We start from the raw sequence: 18,247 nt of genomic DNA on the forward strand, positions 1-18,247 counted from the left end.
TTGACTTTTACTGTATTACTTTTGGGGGGAGGGTAATTAGGTATGTATGTATGTATGTATGTATGTATGTATGTATGTATGTATGTATTTATCTTTAATGGAGGTTCTTGGGATTGAACCCAGGACCTTGTGCATGCTAGGCATGCACTTTACCACTGAGCTATACCCTCCCCCTACTTCTTGACTTGTAAATACTAGCATAATATTTAAAATATTAGTATAATCCAAGAATCCATCTAAATCTACCCTTTCTTATAATTCTGATATCCCTTTGTGAGATTATCCACTCCGAATGGCTTCGACTATAATCCAAATGGTTATCATCAGTCACCATTCCCCTCTTGATACGCAGTTTCCTATTTCTACCTGCCTACTGGGCCTTACACCTTTTCACCTACAGGCAGCTTAACACATTTTAGAGTGAATTCATTATCTGTCCTTTGCCCCCCTCCACAGAAATACACCCCTGGATCCTTCTCCATTTGTTTTATTTTCACATGGTTCATCTCCATCATCAAAGCTCTGTTTGCACATACACTATGTTGAGCTGCTTGCTTAGAAGTAGTGACAGAACTTGCAAACTGTACAGGAACTTAAATAAAGTAGCTCAATCTTTTCAGTTGCCAGAGAGGGGGAAGGATCTGCTTAATATCACACAGCAATTTAATGGCCAAACCAGCTTAAAATCCAGGCATCTCAAGTTCTACCCAATAACCTTTCTACTACATAATCACTCTCCCACTAACTCTATTTCCAGGGAAGAATGAGATCCCTGCCACTAACTGTGACTCTTATCAGTAAAGAAGCAAGATTATTTAGCCATCCAATGTTCAAAATGGCTACTTGTGTGCTGCTTGCACCAGGGGCTAGGTAATTTATATTCTTTTGCTGGAATGATGAAAAGGATAAACTGAAGAGTCCAACAAGACATCAGTGTGGAGTAATTCTTGGAATGAAAATAGACTGGTTAAAGGCCAGGTCTGTGCTTGCTTGCATAATAAGGTGGTAAGGATTTTTACTTTTTCCTTACAAAAGTGTTTTCATATGTATTATTTCAGTTTTGTCTTCAGCAGGCCTGGGAGGTAGGTAGGTCAGGGCTTCTTAGCTGAAGTTTACAAATGAAAAATATGAGACTGAAAACAGTTCAGTGATTTGGCCAAGGTCACCCACCTAGTTAGTGACAAGGCCAAGGCTCACATGTGTGTCTCCCACTTCCCAATCTCTTTCCTCTAGTCTAGACACATAATTCTAGTACAACCCTGAGTGATGACTACATTTGCTGTGAACTGAACTTTATAGATTTCAATATGCTGAACCTGAAACAAGCTAAGTTCTACCAAGTGACAATCCTGGAGATAGGAGTCTTATCCCAAAAAGAAAAAAAAGAAAAGAAAAGAAAAAGCCTAGTTTCAAGGTGGAACAGAGCAAATGGGTGTTATATCATTGTCGACACTTAGTCAAGCATTAACAGGCTGAGATGCCACTTTCTCAAATTTTCTGCTTTCTAGTAGGAGGAATGCAAACTAAGAAAAAAAAAGAACGTGATCAAGATGATTTTTGCAGGTCTAAAAGTCTAAAAGATTGAAGGTGATTCCCCATGTGAATCAGCTCTAAGGATTTTTAAAAAGCAGGCTGTAAACCCCCCAAACTGGAGTTTTATTAAAGAAAAGTCAGGTCCTCATCTTTTAATGCAGACAGTCCAGGAGGTCACAAGAAGAAAGGATTGGAGGAGGAAGGGAAGCCTGTGGGAGAAGTTTCAGTGGCCTACTGGGGCACATGCAGGCTGAAGTGTGTTGCTTGCAGAGGCTGTGACAAATGAGGAAATGTAGGCAAAGAGTGACAACTTTGACTGCAGAAAGCTGACTGTGGAAGTAAGGGTGCCATGGTGTGTGCTCCTTGGTGAGGAAGATGAAACTGCACCAGAAGGCAAGAGAGAGTGGGAAGGTCCTGTTGAGTCATAAATGAGTTGTCAAAACTTTCCCTGCTAGCGTGGGGCTCTTTTAAAACTCCCTGCTTGCAAAAAACTAAAAATAGACTTACCATATGATCCAGAAATCCCACTCCTTGGCATATACCTGGAGGAAGGTCTAATTTGAAAAGATACATGCACCCCAATGTTCATAGCAGCACTATATACAATAGTCAAGACATGGAAGCAACCTAAATATCCATCAACAGATGACTGGATAAAGAAGCTGTGGTATATTTATACAATGGAGTACTACTCAGCTATAAAAAGAATAAAATAATGCCATTTGCAGCAACATGGATGGACCTGGAGATTGTCATTCTAAGTAAAGTAAGCCAGAAAGAGAAAGAAAAATAGCATATGACATCATGCATATGTGGAATCCAAAAAAAAAAAAAAAAGGAAGAAAAAAGAGGACCCTATGAACTCATCTGCAAAACAGAAACAGACTTGCAGACATAGTAAACAATCTTATGATTACCAGGGGAAAGGAGGTGGGAAGGGATAAGTTTGGGAGTTTGAGATTTGCAAATGATAACCACTACATGTATAAATAGATTTTAAAACTTTCTTCTGTATAGCACAGGGAACTATATTCAATATCTTGTAATAACCTTTAATAAAAAAGAATATGAAAACGAACATATGTATATATATGCATGACTGGGACATTATGCTGTGCACCAGAAATTGATACATTGTAACTGACTATACTTCAATTAAAAAAAACTCACTGCCAGCATGTGGCTCCTGAGACAACACCTCAGAGGAGTGGTAACCATGTCCAGGTCAAGACTGAGAAATCAGCCTAAGATTTCATAACAATTTCAGTTTTGGAGACGATGACTGTGGGTATTTGTTTGGTCTGTTCCAAAGCCCAGCTCAGACACTATAGCCTCAAGCAGGAACAGATGAGCAGAGATGTTCTGGCCCCTGTTTAAAAGCCAATTCTTCCAAAAGGCACAACATTGCTAATTGGCCAGCTTATCAATGGATGCTCTTTCCTGTAGGTTTGTTTAGGAGTGAAAACAATACTGTTAGTCATAAAGTTTGCTGATTCCTGGCTTGGTCATCTCCATGGGGCAAATGCAAGGCCGTGCCAGGAACTCCAGATGACTGGAACATAGACAAGCACAGTGCTACCCATAGACTCCAGCGCTGAGCCAGGGTGCGGCTGAGCCTGGGCAGGGGGCATCCTCAAAGTGCTTCTTTATTTAAACTATGCTCCGGGGCAATGTTTCATAATGACCCCACACACCTAGCTCGTACACACAGAGCCTCCTACACACACAGCCCCACTGTGTTAGCTGGCCTGCTCGCTTTACTTTCCATCCCTCTAGGCAAGGTCCACAAATTCCCCGGGACTTTCAGAAGAAAAAGGCAGTCAGAGAAACAGGAACGCGCTAATCGGGAAACCAGCATTTCAGCCCACTCGGCCACGCGGGCCATCCACACTAACGACTTTCACCTCCCCTCGCCTCGGCTGGCTGGAGGGGCGGGGAACCCGGCAGTAAGGAGGAGGACCAAAGTCGGGCGCGGGGGGTGCTGCTTGAATGAAACAATGTAACAATTGATGTGAAGCCTCGCCTTGCTCCCACTCCCCAGCGATCCTATAGGCGAGTTCCAGGGACTGCCCCTCCCCATTGCTCCGTTCTCTTGTCCATTACGTGCTATCCCTCCGCCTCTCCTTATTTCTTTTCTTTTCTTTTTTTTTTCCTCCTTCTCCTCTCCTCCCCTCCCTCTCTCCCCCTCTCTCCGGCTCCGTGTCATTTCCTCCTTGCGCTCGCTCGCGGCCCGAGCGTCTCCAGCCCGGAGAGTAGGCGGAGCAGGGCGGTGCGGGGTGGCGTAGCGCTGGAGGGCGATGGTGGCGGAGCCGCTGGGGGCGGAGGCAACGTAGCCCCCGCAGAAAAGGAGCCCCGCGGCGCCTGAGCCGAGCGGAGGATGGAGAACCGGCCTGGGTCCTTCCAGTACGTCCCGGTGCAGCTGCAAGGAGGGGCGCCCTGGGGCTTCACCCTGAAGGGGGGTCTGGAACACTGCGAACCGCTCACAGTGTCTAAGGTAAGAACCGGCGGCTGGGTCCCAGCGGTGCACAACTTTGAATGGGCGAGCAGCGGGTGCGTAGGCTGCCGCGGGACGCGGCCCTCGGAGCAACTTTGAAACTTGGCCCGGGCTGCGGATGAAGGCCCCCCCGGGAAGTATGAGCGTCTGCGAGGGGTCTGGCCATCGGCCCCGACGCAGACACCCCTTCAGGGTGGCGGGAGCGCGGGATGAGAGCGCGGCGGGCCCGGGGCTAGAGCCCGGCGCGCAGACACCCTCGGGAGGGCTCGGGGGCCGCTTTTGCTCCCCCACGTCGGGGCGGCTGCTCCCCTCCGTTGGAGCTGGAGGCAGTGGTGGCCGCTGGGGGTTTCTCCTTGGCTGTTCCTGCGCCCCTGCGGGACAGCGAGGGGCTGAAGGGACAGGCCGGACGGTTTGGCAGCTTTCTTCGCGGCGTTGGCCCCTCCATCGCCTGGCAGGCCGTCTGGCTGGGGCAGGTTGCAGGGCGAGGGTCCGGTGTGGGAACGGAGATGAGGCATCGGTGGCTTTCGTCAGCCTCACTTCCCACGGCCGGACGCGCGCACATCCATTCAGCCTACGGGGCGTTGCTGCGGCCGCTGGGTCTCGGCCTTTCCCTCCCGCCGGAGTCCTGCCCCAGCGCCGGCGAGATTTCCTGCACGTTGAGGAGCTTGGAGGAAACTTTTGCGCCATGGATCGCAGCTGTGCTGGAGCTGCCGCCGCCGCCGCCGCCAGGGTTTGTTTGTTTTAGGAGGCTGTGGTCTGCTGGAAGCCAAGTTGCAGCTGAGGACAGGGGAGAGGCGCTCTCCCGAGCGCTCCAGAACCCCCTCCTCCCCAAGCGAGCCATCCCCTCGGTAGGGGTGTGGGTAGGGGGGTGGGGGCCGCTGGGGCTGTAACTAGGAACAGAGATTTGCAGGACGACTCACCTGGAGGCGCCAGATGGCCGGGGGAGCGAACTTAACAAACTTTATCCCGGTTTTTGTTGTTTCTCGGAAATGCTCAAATCTGAAAAGCCCTTCCCTTCCTAACCCTCTCAGATAGCCATTGAGGTGGAAGATGTGGCTTTGGGCTGGAGATAGAAACATGTAGTTTCTCAGCGGGGGAGCAAATGTCACTTTATTGTTTTGGCTTTGGAACGGAGGTCACCTCTCAGCAGGGGGCAGTAAATGCCCCCCGCCACACCCCCGCAGTAACCAGTGCCCCTTTCTCCTGGCATCGTAGCTACTGGTTGTCTTGTATGTAGGGGGTCCTGGGGGCCTTGGGGCCCAAACTCTTAGCAACTTGGGGGTGTCGCCATGGGGTGTACCAATTGGCTTGAGCACTCTAGTTCTGCTGAGGCAAAACTTTGAGGGGCTGTCAGGGAAACCTGGGCTCTTTAGCTTCCTGAAACACCAATAACCAGCCCAGATCTTCACCCAGCACCCCCTTTCCCCATACTAGTCATGTATTTCTCACCAGCCTGGGATGCCTTTGTCACCCACTGTCACGCCACCCCCCCCCCCACCCAAGGCACCCTATGTCTCCCTCCAGTAATAACTTTTTCTTAAAATTATTTAAAGGAGGGAGGGAGTAATAACCTTTTTAAAATTAATTTTTAAACAGAAACACTCTCAAACATCCCCTCCGAGGAGGGGAATCCTGGCCTTCAGGAATTTGTTCTAAACAAACTCCTCCTCCTCCCCCCTCCCCCTTTCCACCAAGGTCAGAACTGTCTAGGCCGTCCTCCACGGTCTGACAGTTCCTCCCTTTTTCTCCTGACACCAGCCGCAGACTTTCCAGTCTGTCCAGACAACCTGCCTTGGAGAGGTCATGTTTCACCTCTGCCCAGGGCTGACCCTTCTGGAGAGGCACCCCAGGGAGTGGTGGCTGCTGTGGTCCCTGATTGTTTTGTGAGCCAGCACGAGCATGGCAGGGGGTGTTACTAAGTATGGGGCAGCCGACAATTTGTGGTCTGGCGGGGGGATGATTTGAGGGTAGATGAGGGTTTCCTTGGCCAAGCTGTTGAGGAAGTGACTCGTGTGTTGAGAGGCAGGGTGCCTTTTAATGATTCCCTTTCTGCTGAATGTACAGTTGACCCCTATTACAGGAAAGCTCATTATTACACACATTTGGGTATACAGGGGGTAAAATCATTTCTCCCATCTCTCCCGGATAGCTTGTTTCCTTACAGTAAAAGCCAGCTATGTATAACCTGGTTATCCCAACATTATATAAAGGAGCCATGATATTTTTTAAAAAGTGCAATGGTTGCCTGTATTTTTTTAAATCTTGCCAAGACACTCTGTGGCATAGTTCATTAATCCTCTTTAAACTTTTCTACCTTAGTTTTGTTTCCCCTGTGCTTCAGAACAATACAGCTTTCTTCTTGAAAAGATCCTCAGTCTGCACACATTGGTGGGAAAGGAATGGAAGAGTGTAGAAAGAGAATTGTATTGGCAAATCGAAGACTCGGGTTCTAATCCTTGCTCGGCCACTCACTAGCCATGGGATCCTTGGTACATCACTCGCCCTCCCTGGACTTAGGTGTCCCTATGTCTACTATGAGGTTCAAGTCTTTAAATAAGACTAGGACGGTCTAGTAGCCAATCCGTTATGCTACCTCTAGCCCTTTTCTGCTTAGAATGGTTTCAGACTGAGGAAGATGATCCTTTGTTATATTTGCATACAGTGTTACTGTTCATAATGTGTTTCCACATCCCTAATTTAGTTAGCGTCTTACAGCCACCCTATGAGAAGCCACCCTATGAGACAGTCAGGGAAGGTTGTAAAGAAACTGATGGAAACATTGAAGCCATGGTGCATTTAGTGGCTTGTCTAGGTCTGTTATCTGGTGAGTCAGTAGTAGGCTTCAAGTCTATCATATTTTCTACTACTTGGAGAGTTTCTTTTTAAGTTATTATTATTTTTTAATTTAAATATAGTTGATTTACAATATTATGTTAGTTTTAGGTGTATGGCATAGTGATTTTTTTTTGCAGATTATATTCCATTATAGGTTATTACAAGATATTGGGTATAGTTCCCTGTATTATACAGTAAATCTTTGTTGCTTATCTATTTTATGTACAGTAGTTTGTATCTGTTAATCTGTTAATCCCATACTCCTAATTTGTCCCTCTCCCCTTTAGTAACCATAAGTTTGTTTTCTGTCTGTGAGTCTGTTTCTATTTTGTCTATAGATTCATTTGTATCATTTTTTACATTCCTCATTTAAGTGATATTATATAGTATTTGTTTTTCTCTGTCTGACTTATTTCACTAAGCATAATACTTGCTAGGTCCATCTGTCTTGCTGCAAATGGCAATAATTCAGCCTTTTTATGGCTGAGTAATATTCCATTGTGTATATATGTATGTATGTGTGGGTATAATATATATATATAATTTTATTTTATATATATATATATATATATATATATATAATTTTATATATATATAAAATCTCCCCACATCTTAAGCCAGTCATCTGTTGATGGGAAGTTGGGTTGTTTCCATGTCTTGGCTGTTGTAAATAGTGCTGCTATGAACACTGGGGTGCGTGTATCTTTTGAAATCAGAGTTTTTGAAAAGAATCTATAGGCAAAATAGAAACAGATACATCCAGATATATGCCCAGGAGTGGAACTGCTGGGTCATATGGTAGTTCTATTTTTAGTTTTTTAAGGAACCTCCATATTATTTTCCATAGTGGTTGCACTAATTTACATTCCCACTAACCGTGTATGAGGGTTCCCTTTTTTCCCCGCATACTCTAATTGGAGAGTTTCTTGATTCTTCTGGTAGTACTGCACTTTGTGAAGGGGCATGGGGAAATACTGTTCAGGCATGTACCCAATCTTGGCAGCCTCCCTCCCCAGTGATGCTCTGCATGCCAGCCTGTGGTTCCACAGTAGATTAGGACTGGGTTGCAGATACTCCCTGGTGGAGTCTCAGCTCAGGGAGAAGGAGAAGACTGTTTTGGTGACTCCAAATCACTTGTGATGATCTTAGGTCAGGCAGAGACAGAGGTAAGGTACCAGAACCATGGTGAGAAAAATGGGAGAACCTCCTTTGGTGTCATGGGAAAAAAAAAAAAAAGCTATTTGGGTCTGGTGTGGCATACATGCTGGGAGAGAGCTTGTGAAACAGGTGAAGACATCTTGAGAGTGGAAGAGTTTGAGAAAAGATGATGAATGGGAAAAGAGTGCCTAGAATGTGGAAGCCTACCTCATATTTGTTATGGGGGAACCTTGGGACCAGGTAATGATCAGAGAGAGATGCTAAGCTGTAGCGTAGGTTCCTATCCTCATTTTGAGGTCTTGGAAATGTGCCCTGAGGGTGGAGAAGAGAAAGTTTGGAGATCAGTGTGGGGATGCAGGAGAAGGAGGAAAATTGGGGAGGAGGATAAGACATGGCAGAAACAGATTCAACCTCCATATTTGCCCTTTTCTGGCCCATTTTTGGTGGCAGTCTCTATCTGGCACAGTGAAGAAAGTGGGTGCTAGTTACTGCCCTGGAGCAAAGCTTCCCCTCCTCCACTTACTGTGCACTGATGTTGCTATATTATTTTACCCTCTTTAGACCCAAAATTATATTTGCCAAGTGGGAGTAGTCAGTGTCTGCCCCATCTTTATTATTATGGATGGTGTGAGAATGAATCAGGCAAACCCAAATACTGTTTCCCATCTGTCTTTAGCCTAGGAAACCAGCAGTGCATGCTCTGTAAGTTGTTGTTCACCCCTCCCCCACCCCACTGTGACCCCTGGTTCTAGAAGAAGCCCCCAAAGAGGCAGTTGTGGTTTCAAGAGGACTCGGGGAAAGTCAGATTGAGGCTGTCCCATGGCCAACAGTAAATTTGGCTGCAACTTTGAGTTCTTGTTGGGGATGCAGACGTAGTGTTCCAAGACAAAGGATAGTTCTGTGAAACCTTCTTAGTTTTGTTTCAGGCCAGGCCCATCTCCCAGACCAGGGCTTGGCATTCCCAAAGGATCTTCCCAGGTGGGCTTCTTGGGAACTTAGTCCAGCCTGGTGACTTCCATGAATCCCCTCCTCATCTCTGCTTCTAGAATCTGAAAAGATGTCTATTGCCTCAGTTTGCCCACTGCTAGTCTCTCTCAGAAAGTAGAAGGCATCATGTGGGGACTTGGGGTAGGAATCTGTGCAGAGAGATACAAAGAAGGTTGGAGGGAGGTAGTAAAGCTAGAAGGGTGGGTGCTATGTCTGGTAAGCCTTGGCTGGGCTTCGGGTACACACCACTCTTGGGCCTTCAGGGCTATCCTAATACACCTCGTAACCTATGGCAATCCACACGTGTGCTCCATCCAGTGAAAAAAAACAAAGCCTGTTGGAGGCTTTTCCCTCTCCAAAACCTCAAAGAAAATAATTCAACTCCAGCTGGAAGACACTTTGAACATTGTCCCTTAAACAAAATGCAAATGGTTTTGCCCCTTGCTCTCCCCAACCTCCTCCCAGGACTTTGTTTTTTAAGAGAGAAGAGAGACTCTGACTTGAGGTGGGTATTTATGGAGTGCTGCTTATCTGGAGGGAACATCACGGTTTTGATAGTTAGTCTCCTTCAGAACCAGGGGCAAAAAGATGATGACCCATCTGAGAAAAGTTAATGAAGAACAGCAGAGATTAAGTGAAGGGCTGCTCTCACTACTGAACCCCCACCTCTCTCCAAAGGGCAAACACAACTCAGGGCTGCTAACCTAATGTTGTCCTTGGAGGAGGCTGCAATCACAGATTCACAAAGTGAGGAGGACCTTATGGAAGTCACCTGGTCTTTCTTTTTTTCTTTGCTACAATTTGTCTTTTTTTAAAAATTGAAGTATAGTCAGTTTACAATGTTGTGTCAATTTCTGGTGTATAGCATAAAGTTTCAGTCATACATATACATACATATATTCATTTTCATATTCTTTTTCATTATAGGTTATGACAAGACATTGAATCTAGTTCTCTGTGCTATATGGAAGAAACTTGTTCTGCATCTAGTTTATATATAATAGTATCTGCAAATCTTGCTCTCCCAGTTTATCCCTTCCCACCCTGTTTACACCCTGGTAACCATAAGTTTGTTTTCTATGTCTGTGAGTCTGTTTCTGTTTTGTAAATAAGTTCACTTGTGTCTTTTTTTTAGATTCCACATATAAGTGATATCATATGATATTTGTCTTTCTCTGTCTAACTTGCTTCACTTAGAATGACGATCACTTCACTTAGAATGATGATCTCCAGATCCATCCATGTTGCTGCAAATGGCATTATTTTATTCTTTTCTATGGCTGAGTAGTATTCCACTGTATCTGGTCTTAATCTTAACCAATCCATGAGCCTCCTATGCACTAGCCCTGAGCTTGTTCTCCTGTGGTTGGGAGTAGCGGGGAAGCTTATTCCCTTCTTCAGCAGTCCATTTCCTTATTGAAAAGTTTGGACCATAAACAGCTTTTTCTCATGTTAAGCTGCAACGATTCTCTCTCTACCTACTATCCATGGGTCCTGGCTCTACCTTCTGGGACCACATGGAATGAGAATGCTTTCTCAGTCTTAGGACAACTTTTGGGAGGCCTGAAGACAGAGGATGTCTGTCTGTCTCACTTTTCTAGGCTAAAAAGCCCAATCCCTTTCAGCTGTTCCTTCCAGGATCTGAGATCGCACCTCTCCTGTTTCTTCCTTCCACTCTGGATGCACTCCAGCCTGGCTGTGTTCCTCTTGAGTTACAGAACCCACAGCTGAATACAGTAACTGAGGACAGTCTGATCAAAGTTAAGTAGGACCATTCTTAAAAAAAAAAAAAACAGCTGAAGACCACTTGGGCTCTTTCTGGCATCCATGCCATATGAAGACTCTGTGTCAAGCAACCCCTTTTCATGGAAGTATCTGTGCTGCTGCTAAGGCACACCTGCCCAAGGCCTTGACGTGGGCATCTAGGACAACTACATAAGAGATTTGGGAGGGGCATGTCTCATCTCTTGCTATTTATTTAGCATGGCCCCTAGCCCTGCCCTTAGCCCAGGTCATCCTTGGAAAAAAGTACTCTAAGGGAGATGATGGGGAAGACATAAGCCCTAACTTCCAGGAGCATGTATGTTTCTACAAAGAGTTACAGAGTTACAGAGCAGGAATTTGTATAACAGAAGAAGGAAGTGGCATTTGGTGAATACTATCAAAATTAGAACTCTGGAACATCAGACTGATTTGATTTTTAACCAACTGCTGGCTTGGAATTCGTAGGAACAACCTCTCTGAACTTAATTTTCCCCTTCTGGAGCAAATCGGTGTCTCCAAGATTGAAGATGCTGACCATATGTGACAGACAAGCAGTCTCCTACTTACAGAGACCCCCTGGAGGAATTTAGATACAGCAGTCCGTGTCTCCAGCCCCTGTCAGATGTTTATTTCCCTGCACATTGCCACTGGCACTGACTGCAAATCTCCTGTTGTTGCTGTCATTGCTGTGCCCTGAGGTCTTCCGTCTGTCACTGGAATACCCACGAGAGTCACTCCTACTAGAGATCTTGTACCTACAGCCTTGTCCCCTGCAGGCCCTCATATTTCCCAGCTTGTCACCTGAATTGGACAGATGCCACTTCTTGCTACTAAAGCCCTGAGTGGGGGAGTGTATTAAAGTGAAGTTTAATCCTCATAATTACTAAAGGACAAGAGCCCTGGAGGAGAGAGAGTTCAAGTCTAGGAAACATGTCTTCCAGCACAGTTATTGATAGTGGCCAGATTCAGAACAGTTCTGGAGAGGCCTATTTCATACATAGGGTATTACTGATGAAATGACAACCCAACCACCATTTATAATATTCTGTCTATAGGGAACTGTGTTCCGAGCCCCAAGCTGCTTATTTGCTAAAGGTAATCTTAGAAAACAATCTATCCACAAGTCAAGGACAACATGTGCTCTAGAGATCTCTGTTACACAGATATAGGTGAGTTTGGGGTTTCTGCTACTAGTGTGGCCCAAGCTGCTCATATCCATGTTGCTGGGACCAGATTTGTGTATAGATACAGTGTATGCGTCATTAAATTTCTCTCCGAAACTGAACTCCAGGTTTACCTGGGTTATCTTGTAATCAGCAAGTGACCCTTTTATCTTGCTTATGTTGGTATCTAGATCACTTTCACTCAGTTTCTATCGAGCCAATATTTTGTTTCCCGGTGCTCTTCTGACATACCTGCTTCAGACAGACTTTGAGTAAGTCAGTAATGAATAAGTTCAGATATTATTTTTCCCTGTTAAAGACTGTGTTCCAAGGACTGGGGTAGAGGTTTGTCTCCTTCTACCCCTTTTCCCCATCCAGTGTGAATAGGCCAAGTGGAAAGATTGTCTTAGGCACTAGTTTTGCAAGGGATGATTCGTTCTTCCTCACATCACTCTGACATGTTGACTTGGGCATGAAGCCACCCCAGCTGGGCCCTGAAATCGTGATGATCAAGAGGATTTGGTTCCTCAAAGTGACTAACCCCTCCCCTTCGACTTCACCTCCACTCCCTCCTCTTTCAGCGTGAGTCTGTGACTACACCATGTCATGGAGTGGGCCCCTGCCTGGTAGCCACAGACACACATTTTCCAGGCATCTAAGCTGCCCTTCTTTCATGTCCAGTCTTTGGTTCCCAGCCCCCTCCCATCAGCACCAAGTTGCTCGAGGCTGACATTTTGGACTGTCTCATTCAAGTGCCATTACTTCTTTGTTCATTCATTGGCTTCCCTGCCCTCCACCCAGAACCCAACTTTTTTTTTTTTCTTCTTTGGTCACAATGGGCCCTCCTAGTCTGCTGTACCAGCTGTGTCCCTCTTGGTTCAGCTCTGCTTCTGGTCAGAGGATGAGAGAAGTTCACAGAGTTAAGGTTGATAAAGTTTGAAGGCCCTCTGCAAATTGATAGCTGGAGCAGGGGGACGTTTGCTCACACCGTGTCTCTTTCAGTCCTGTTTCAACAGCGGGCTGGACCTTTGTTGATTTGCTGATATTCTCTCATCACCTTGCTGAGTAATCTTGGTGTATTAATTCACCCCTCTGTACCCTCCTGTTTCTTCACAGACTCTCCACGGGGCAAGCTTCTGCTCTATTGAAGGGTTGCGTGGGGCTCTAGGATCCTTGCTCCGTGTAGGCTGGGGAAGTGTGAAGGCTGATTGACAGCAGGCAGTTCTTACAGTGCCTGGCATTTCCCTACTTCGCTACTACTTCCGATCTTTCCAGAAGTGGCCATTTCCTGGTATGTTCTCAGGGCCAGCAGGCAGCATGGTCTGTTAACTTTCACTCAAGTCTTTTAATGTTACATCTGTGAGGAATGCAGGAGGCGGGACTAATTTGACAGGATCAAGGGTTAAGCCCCATGATGGACAGACCCTTTGTGGGGTCTTCAGGCCCCCACCCGAATGCCACTCAGCAGATTCCCAGCTGTATGGTTCCTCTCTTCCTAAGCCTCTGGCAGGGAAGTCTTGAATGGTTCTCCTATACTGCCTTTCATGGTCCATCAGAAATTGATTTTTCTTTGTGCGGAGGGTGTCAGGGGTGAGATGAGGTAGAGATGAGAGTAAAGCTGGTTCAACTAGTTATGCGGGAAAGGGGTTAGAGTCTCATGGCTGCAGCACCATCTTTGCTTATGAGAAGATGACAAGCTAAAGCCTTGTCTTTGTTGGGCCGCCTTACCGTTTTCCATTTCTTTTGGTCTGTGTTTGATGGAAGTAAAAAGCTGTGCTGAAAAAGTCTATAGGTAGGCTGTTTTCAGTGGCATCTTATCTGACTGAGAAGGTGAGTGATGATATCTTGGAGCCTCAGGGGTGAGTCAGCATCAGGTCTTATGTTCTCTTATCAAATCTCATGTTCTTTGGAGGACTTGACTGAGAGTTTGGAGCTCTGTGCTAATTTCAAGGTGCAACCAGGAAGTCTTAAGGCAACGGGCAGCAAAGTGGACCAGACAAGGACCTGGATACTTCACTTGTGTGGCTGTGTCTCACTGGACGAAGGCAGTGGCATTTGATTTGATCTAAGCAACCTCTTGAACCCAAAGGGAGATCCAGGCCTTTCTATGGTGGGATAGGAGAGGTAGTGGACCTGCTCTGTGGCAAATTCTGCCCCTTATAGGGGTTTTACATAGATTCTATTTAATTTATACAGTAGCTCTTTGCAGTAGATATTGATCTCCTCATCATGCAGATGAGGGGACTGAGGCTCAGGAGAAGTTAAGTAACAGACTCCATGTCCCATCGTCAGTGGAAGAGCTGGCATTCAGATTTACTCTGTCTGACTTCAAATCCCAGGCTGTTTCTACACTCTCATGTTTACATAAGTGAAAGAGAGAAAGAGAACTTGATATGAATATGGTGGGGCGTGGGAAATGAGCTAGAGAAAGGAGAGAAATGAAAGGGGCTGGGGAAGAGAGAGAGATTAGAGAAATGTAATTTAGTGCAAAAACTGGTTATGTTACCAATACATGCCCCTCAGGGGTCAGCATCAAAGGAAAGGTTCGGTTTGGTTTTATTTTGTTCTAAATCTCAAATCGGGGTAAGAAGCATGAGCTTGGATTCAGAAGACCTGAGGTTCAGTCTTCACTTTGCCACTCAATATTTGTAGATCACTGGGTGCACCCTCTCTGGGTCTCAGTTTCCTCATTTGCAAAATGAAAATAAGAAAAGTTGCACTTTTTTTCCAGTAGGGAGGGAGATTGATTTTATCCTTTATCTCATATAAATACTAGATGTGTATGTTTAAGAAAGAAAAAGCATCCTATAGGTGTCCCTTGTGAAATTCTCTTAAGGGAATTCTAAACTCAAAAAAGGAAGTGTATGAGGTTTACTGAATGATAGGAACTTGTATGAAATGGCAGGACATCTTTAATGTGCCATTTTGTGCTGACGGAAGTTAGAAAACCAGACATGATTTCTGGCTAACATTTGAAGAGACAGCAATTTGAAAGGTGATGCTAAACCTCATTTGGCTCCTACCTAAGAGTTCTCAGTTAAGCCTCCAGTCAGTGGATCAGTCAGTCAGTCAGTCCACCAGTCAACACACATATGCTGAGTGCTTTGTAAAGTGCCTAACCCTCACCTAGGGAACACAAGAGCTGGCCACCATGGAAGACCTATTCCCTGGAAATGACAGTTTTGTTGAAATGAGGCACTACTGCATGCTCAGGTAACAAAAACCTTAATTTAAGTCCTGAAACCATGGGATAGGATCTAAGAGCAACATTTATTCAATGAGAAGAGATTTCAATGTAGGCTGATGTGGTTGGGGAGCTTTGTCGAAAAAAGGAAGAATTGAAGTGAGGTCTTGAAGGGATATACAGGATTTAGGCAGGTTGCAGAGAAAGACATTCATTCCAGTTGGTACACAAGCTGCATGTCCTAAGGACACAGACAGGCGACAGGCCAGTTTGTTCACCCCACAGTGAACTAACAGTAGGAGCTCCCCAAGGGCAGGGTATATGTGGTTTGTTCATTGACTCACTTATTAATTCATTCATTAAATTTATCGAGTGCCTCTTCTAAGGCTGAGCTATTCTACGGCCAGTGAAACCAGCACAGGGCCTCATAAATGTCAGTTTTATTTGTTTTCTAAAAATATTGTCATTCATAGTGTGTACCTGGGGCACTGGTTTTCTGTTTTAACACATACTAACTCATTTATTAACCCCATTTTACAGATGAGGAAACAGAGGCATAGAGAGGTTAGGTAACTTGCCTAATGTCATACTGCTTGTGTGGCCGGATCAGTGAATCCGTAGAGGTCTAATCAATTTTTGCAGAGTAATGAGATATAAGGGCAAATGGATTTGAGTGAGTTATTCTGAAGAGCCCAGAAAATTGGACGGTAAGATAGATTCAGGTTGGAAGTACAGAGTCATTTTGTTGTTTTCGGAGGGTTAGAATTAATGTATTAAAAGTAAACCACCTAACACACTCCCAGCCACAGAAGTACTTCCATGAGGAAAGACCTGCATAGGACAATTGGAAGGGGCATTAGAAAGGAATCAGTCACCTTGGCAATGTGCTGACTGTTGTTATATATTAGCAAGTTGCCAGACATAGTGGTAATAATACACCATTTGGGTCTGAAGAAATGAGGGAGAGGTAGGAGCCAGAGATGAAGCCAGTATTTCTAATCTAGAAGGCTCTATGTGGTGACAGGGATTGGGGTGGGGGACAACCAGGTTTAGATCAGTTTTGGATCTTCTGAGCCTGGGGTATCTGTTGGAAAATTAAGGTAAGAAGTTCCATAGGCAGTTTAAAAAAAAGGATTTGTTTATTTAAGCCCACTGGTCAGTTAAAACAACAAGTCATTATTTTAGGAACATAATGGTTAACACAGACGATTTACTAATCTGCAGATTGTTGTGGAAATAACTTAATTGCCAGACAATCTCATGCCCCAACAGACATTGGAACAGGCTTGCATTGTTATTTCATGGGCTTTTCTGGTTACAGTTTTGTCTTGCTATCTCATCCAATCTGCAAGATACCTAGTCACCTGAGGTATGACTGGCTGAAGTTCTTTCTGCTTAACTTAGAGCTTTCAAGTGATGGGGAAATCCAAGAATCAAACAAACAAAAAAACAGAAGAAACTGTCAAAATGCCAGCATTCAGACATGAAGCTGGAAATAGCTGGAAATGTTAAAAAGTTTGAGGCTATTAAAAAACATCAGTTGACTTGCCAAGATGTTTAAGGACTGTTTTCTCTATATGAAAAGTAAAATGTGGAGGCTTGGTGAGGCAAACTCCACTGGAGTTTCAAGTCTGGATTGCATTTTTGTTGTTTGTAGTTTTATGCTCTCTGCACAGTAGAGTATTATTAATCTGTGAATATCATTGTTCATATTTCTGCAGTAGTATTGGTTCTTGGAATGTGACCTTCGAAGAAGTATTGTTAAACGTGCAAGTATGATTTAATTGCTCGCAGTGTTGTCCTCTCTGTACTTTCATCCTGAGTTTTAGAATAAAATAAAAAGGAAATAGGGATTTACTTCACAAATTCATCGGCTGCAAATCTGCCTAGAAAACACCGCTTTATTACTAAGAGACTTCTGCAAATTTGGAGTGATTATCAGACCCGAACCCTTGACCTGATGCCCTGCATGCTTACAGAAAATTCTCAGGAAAGGTTAACTTTGTGTAGAGACAGGCATTCCGGTCCCTCTCCCATCTCCATCCTTCTTAGATTTGCTTTCTAGATTTGTTACTTTTTGGTGCAACACCAGATACTTTTCTGCATGGTGAAAAACTGAAATTCAGAATGCTGTAAAGATGTTTGCGCTGTGGAACTTGGTCTCTTCACTCCCTACGTTCTTGTGTAGGAAAACTCACTTAATGCTAAAAACCTAATAGGCACAGGCGTTCCTGTATCTAACTCTTCCCTCTGACCAGGTGAAATAGCTTGTAACTTACATTTGAAACTGATTTGAATATCTAGTCGCTGGGGGGTATTTTTGTGAAAAAGACTACCCAGGTGCTCTGCCTTTTATAATAGAGCCAATTTGCCAGCTTCTCTCTGCTGGGTGAGCTCTAGTGGGAGGATGCTACTCTTCCCCGCTGGGTGTAAAGGGTTAAATATGTAATTTTCATGTTTTCCCAGTGCCTTTGGCTGGAGCAATGCACAGTGTTCTGAGACTTGCCCAGGCCCTGCACATACTGTATCTGCTTAAGGAAGGTTTTGGCTCTTAGCCCTTCTCAGCTGCATTAGGGTTCGGGTTTCATCCTTCTCCCCTTCCAGCCACTAATAAAAGCCAAAATAATTAAGGATCAGGGAGAGTTAATTCCCACTGCTAAGACCCAGGTGGGGCCCTTCCACCTCCCATGCCGGCTTCTAGGTTGGAGCCCTAATTTAGGGCTGAGCTCTAGTCTAAGCCTGTAAGTGACAGTGATCTGGAACAGGCCCCAGAAAAGCACTTGACAATCAGGTTTTGCCTTATGCTGGCACCTCTCTCCCTCCCTCCTTCCCTCTCTCTCTCTGTCTATCTCTCTCAATCTCTCTATCTCTCTTTCTCTCTCCCTTATCCCTCTTTCTCCTCCAGGTCCTCTGTTGGCATCTTAGAAAAGACCACTTAGAAAAGACCAGGGATCAAGCCAACTGATGCTATTACAGACGTGGAAATGGTCTATCCTAGCACCTTTCTTCTCAACTAGGGGTTTTGGATCAAGCTTCTACTCTTTTTTTTAAAGTCCCTGACCCAACTTCAATACAACATTCAGAGTCTCATTCAGAATCAGAAATGTCATTGCTATCTCACCCAACTTA

General features: G+C 45.0%; 1 protein-coding gene across 1 annotated transcript in view; it reads left to right on the top strand.

Moving 5' to 3' along the window:
• The first annotated feature begins 3,607 nt into the window (after positions 1 to 3,607).
• The window catches only part of SHROOM4 (shroom family member 4), a 200,144-nt gene continuing 185,504 nt past the window's right edge, over positions 3,608 to 18,247 (top strand). The window contains exon 1 of the mRNA XM_031445206.2: positions 3,608 to 4,027. Coding sequence (XP_031301066.2) covers positions 3,911 to 4,027 — 117 coding nt within the window. The 5' untranslated portion in view covers positions 3,608 to 3,910. The remainder of the gene's footprint in view (positions 4,028 to 18,247) is intronic.

The sequence above is a fragment of the Camelus dromedarius genome, chromosome X (assembly GCF_036321535.1).
Source record: "Camelus dromedarius isolate mCamDro1 chromosome X, mCamDro1.pat, whole genome shotgun sequence".
Taxonomy (NCBI): Eukaryota; Metazoa; Chordata; class Mammalia; order Artiodactyla; family Camelidae; genus Camelus; species Camelus dromedarius.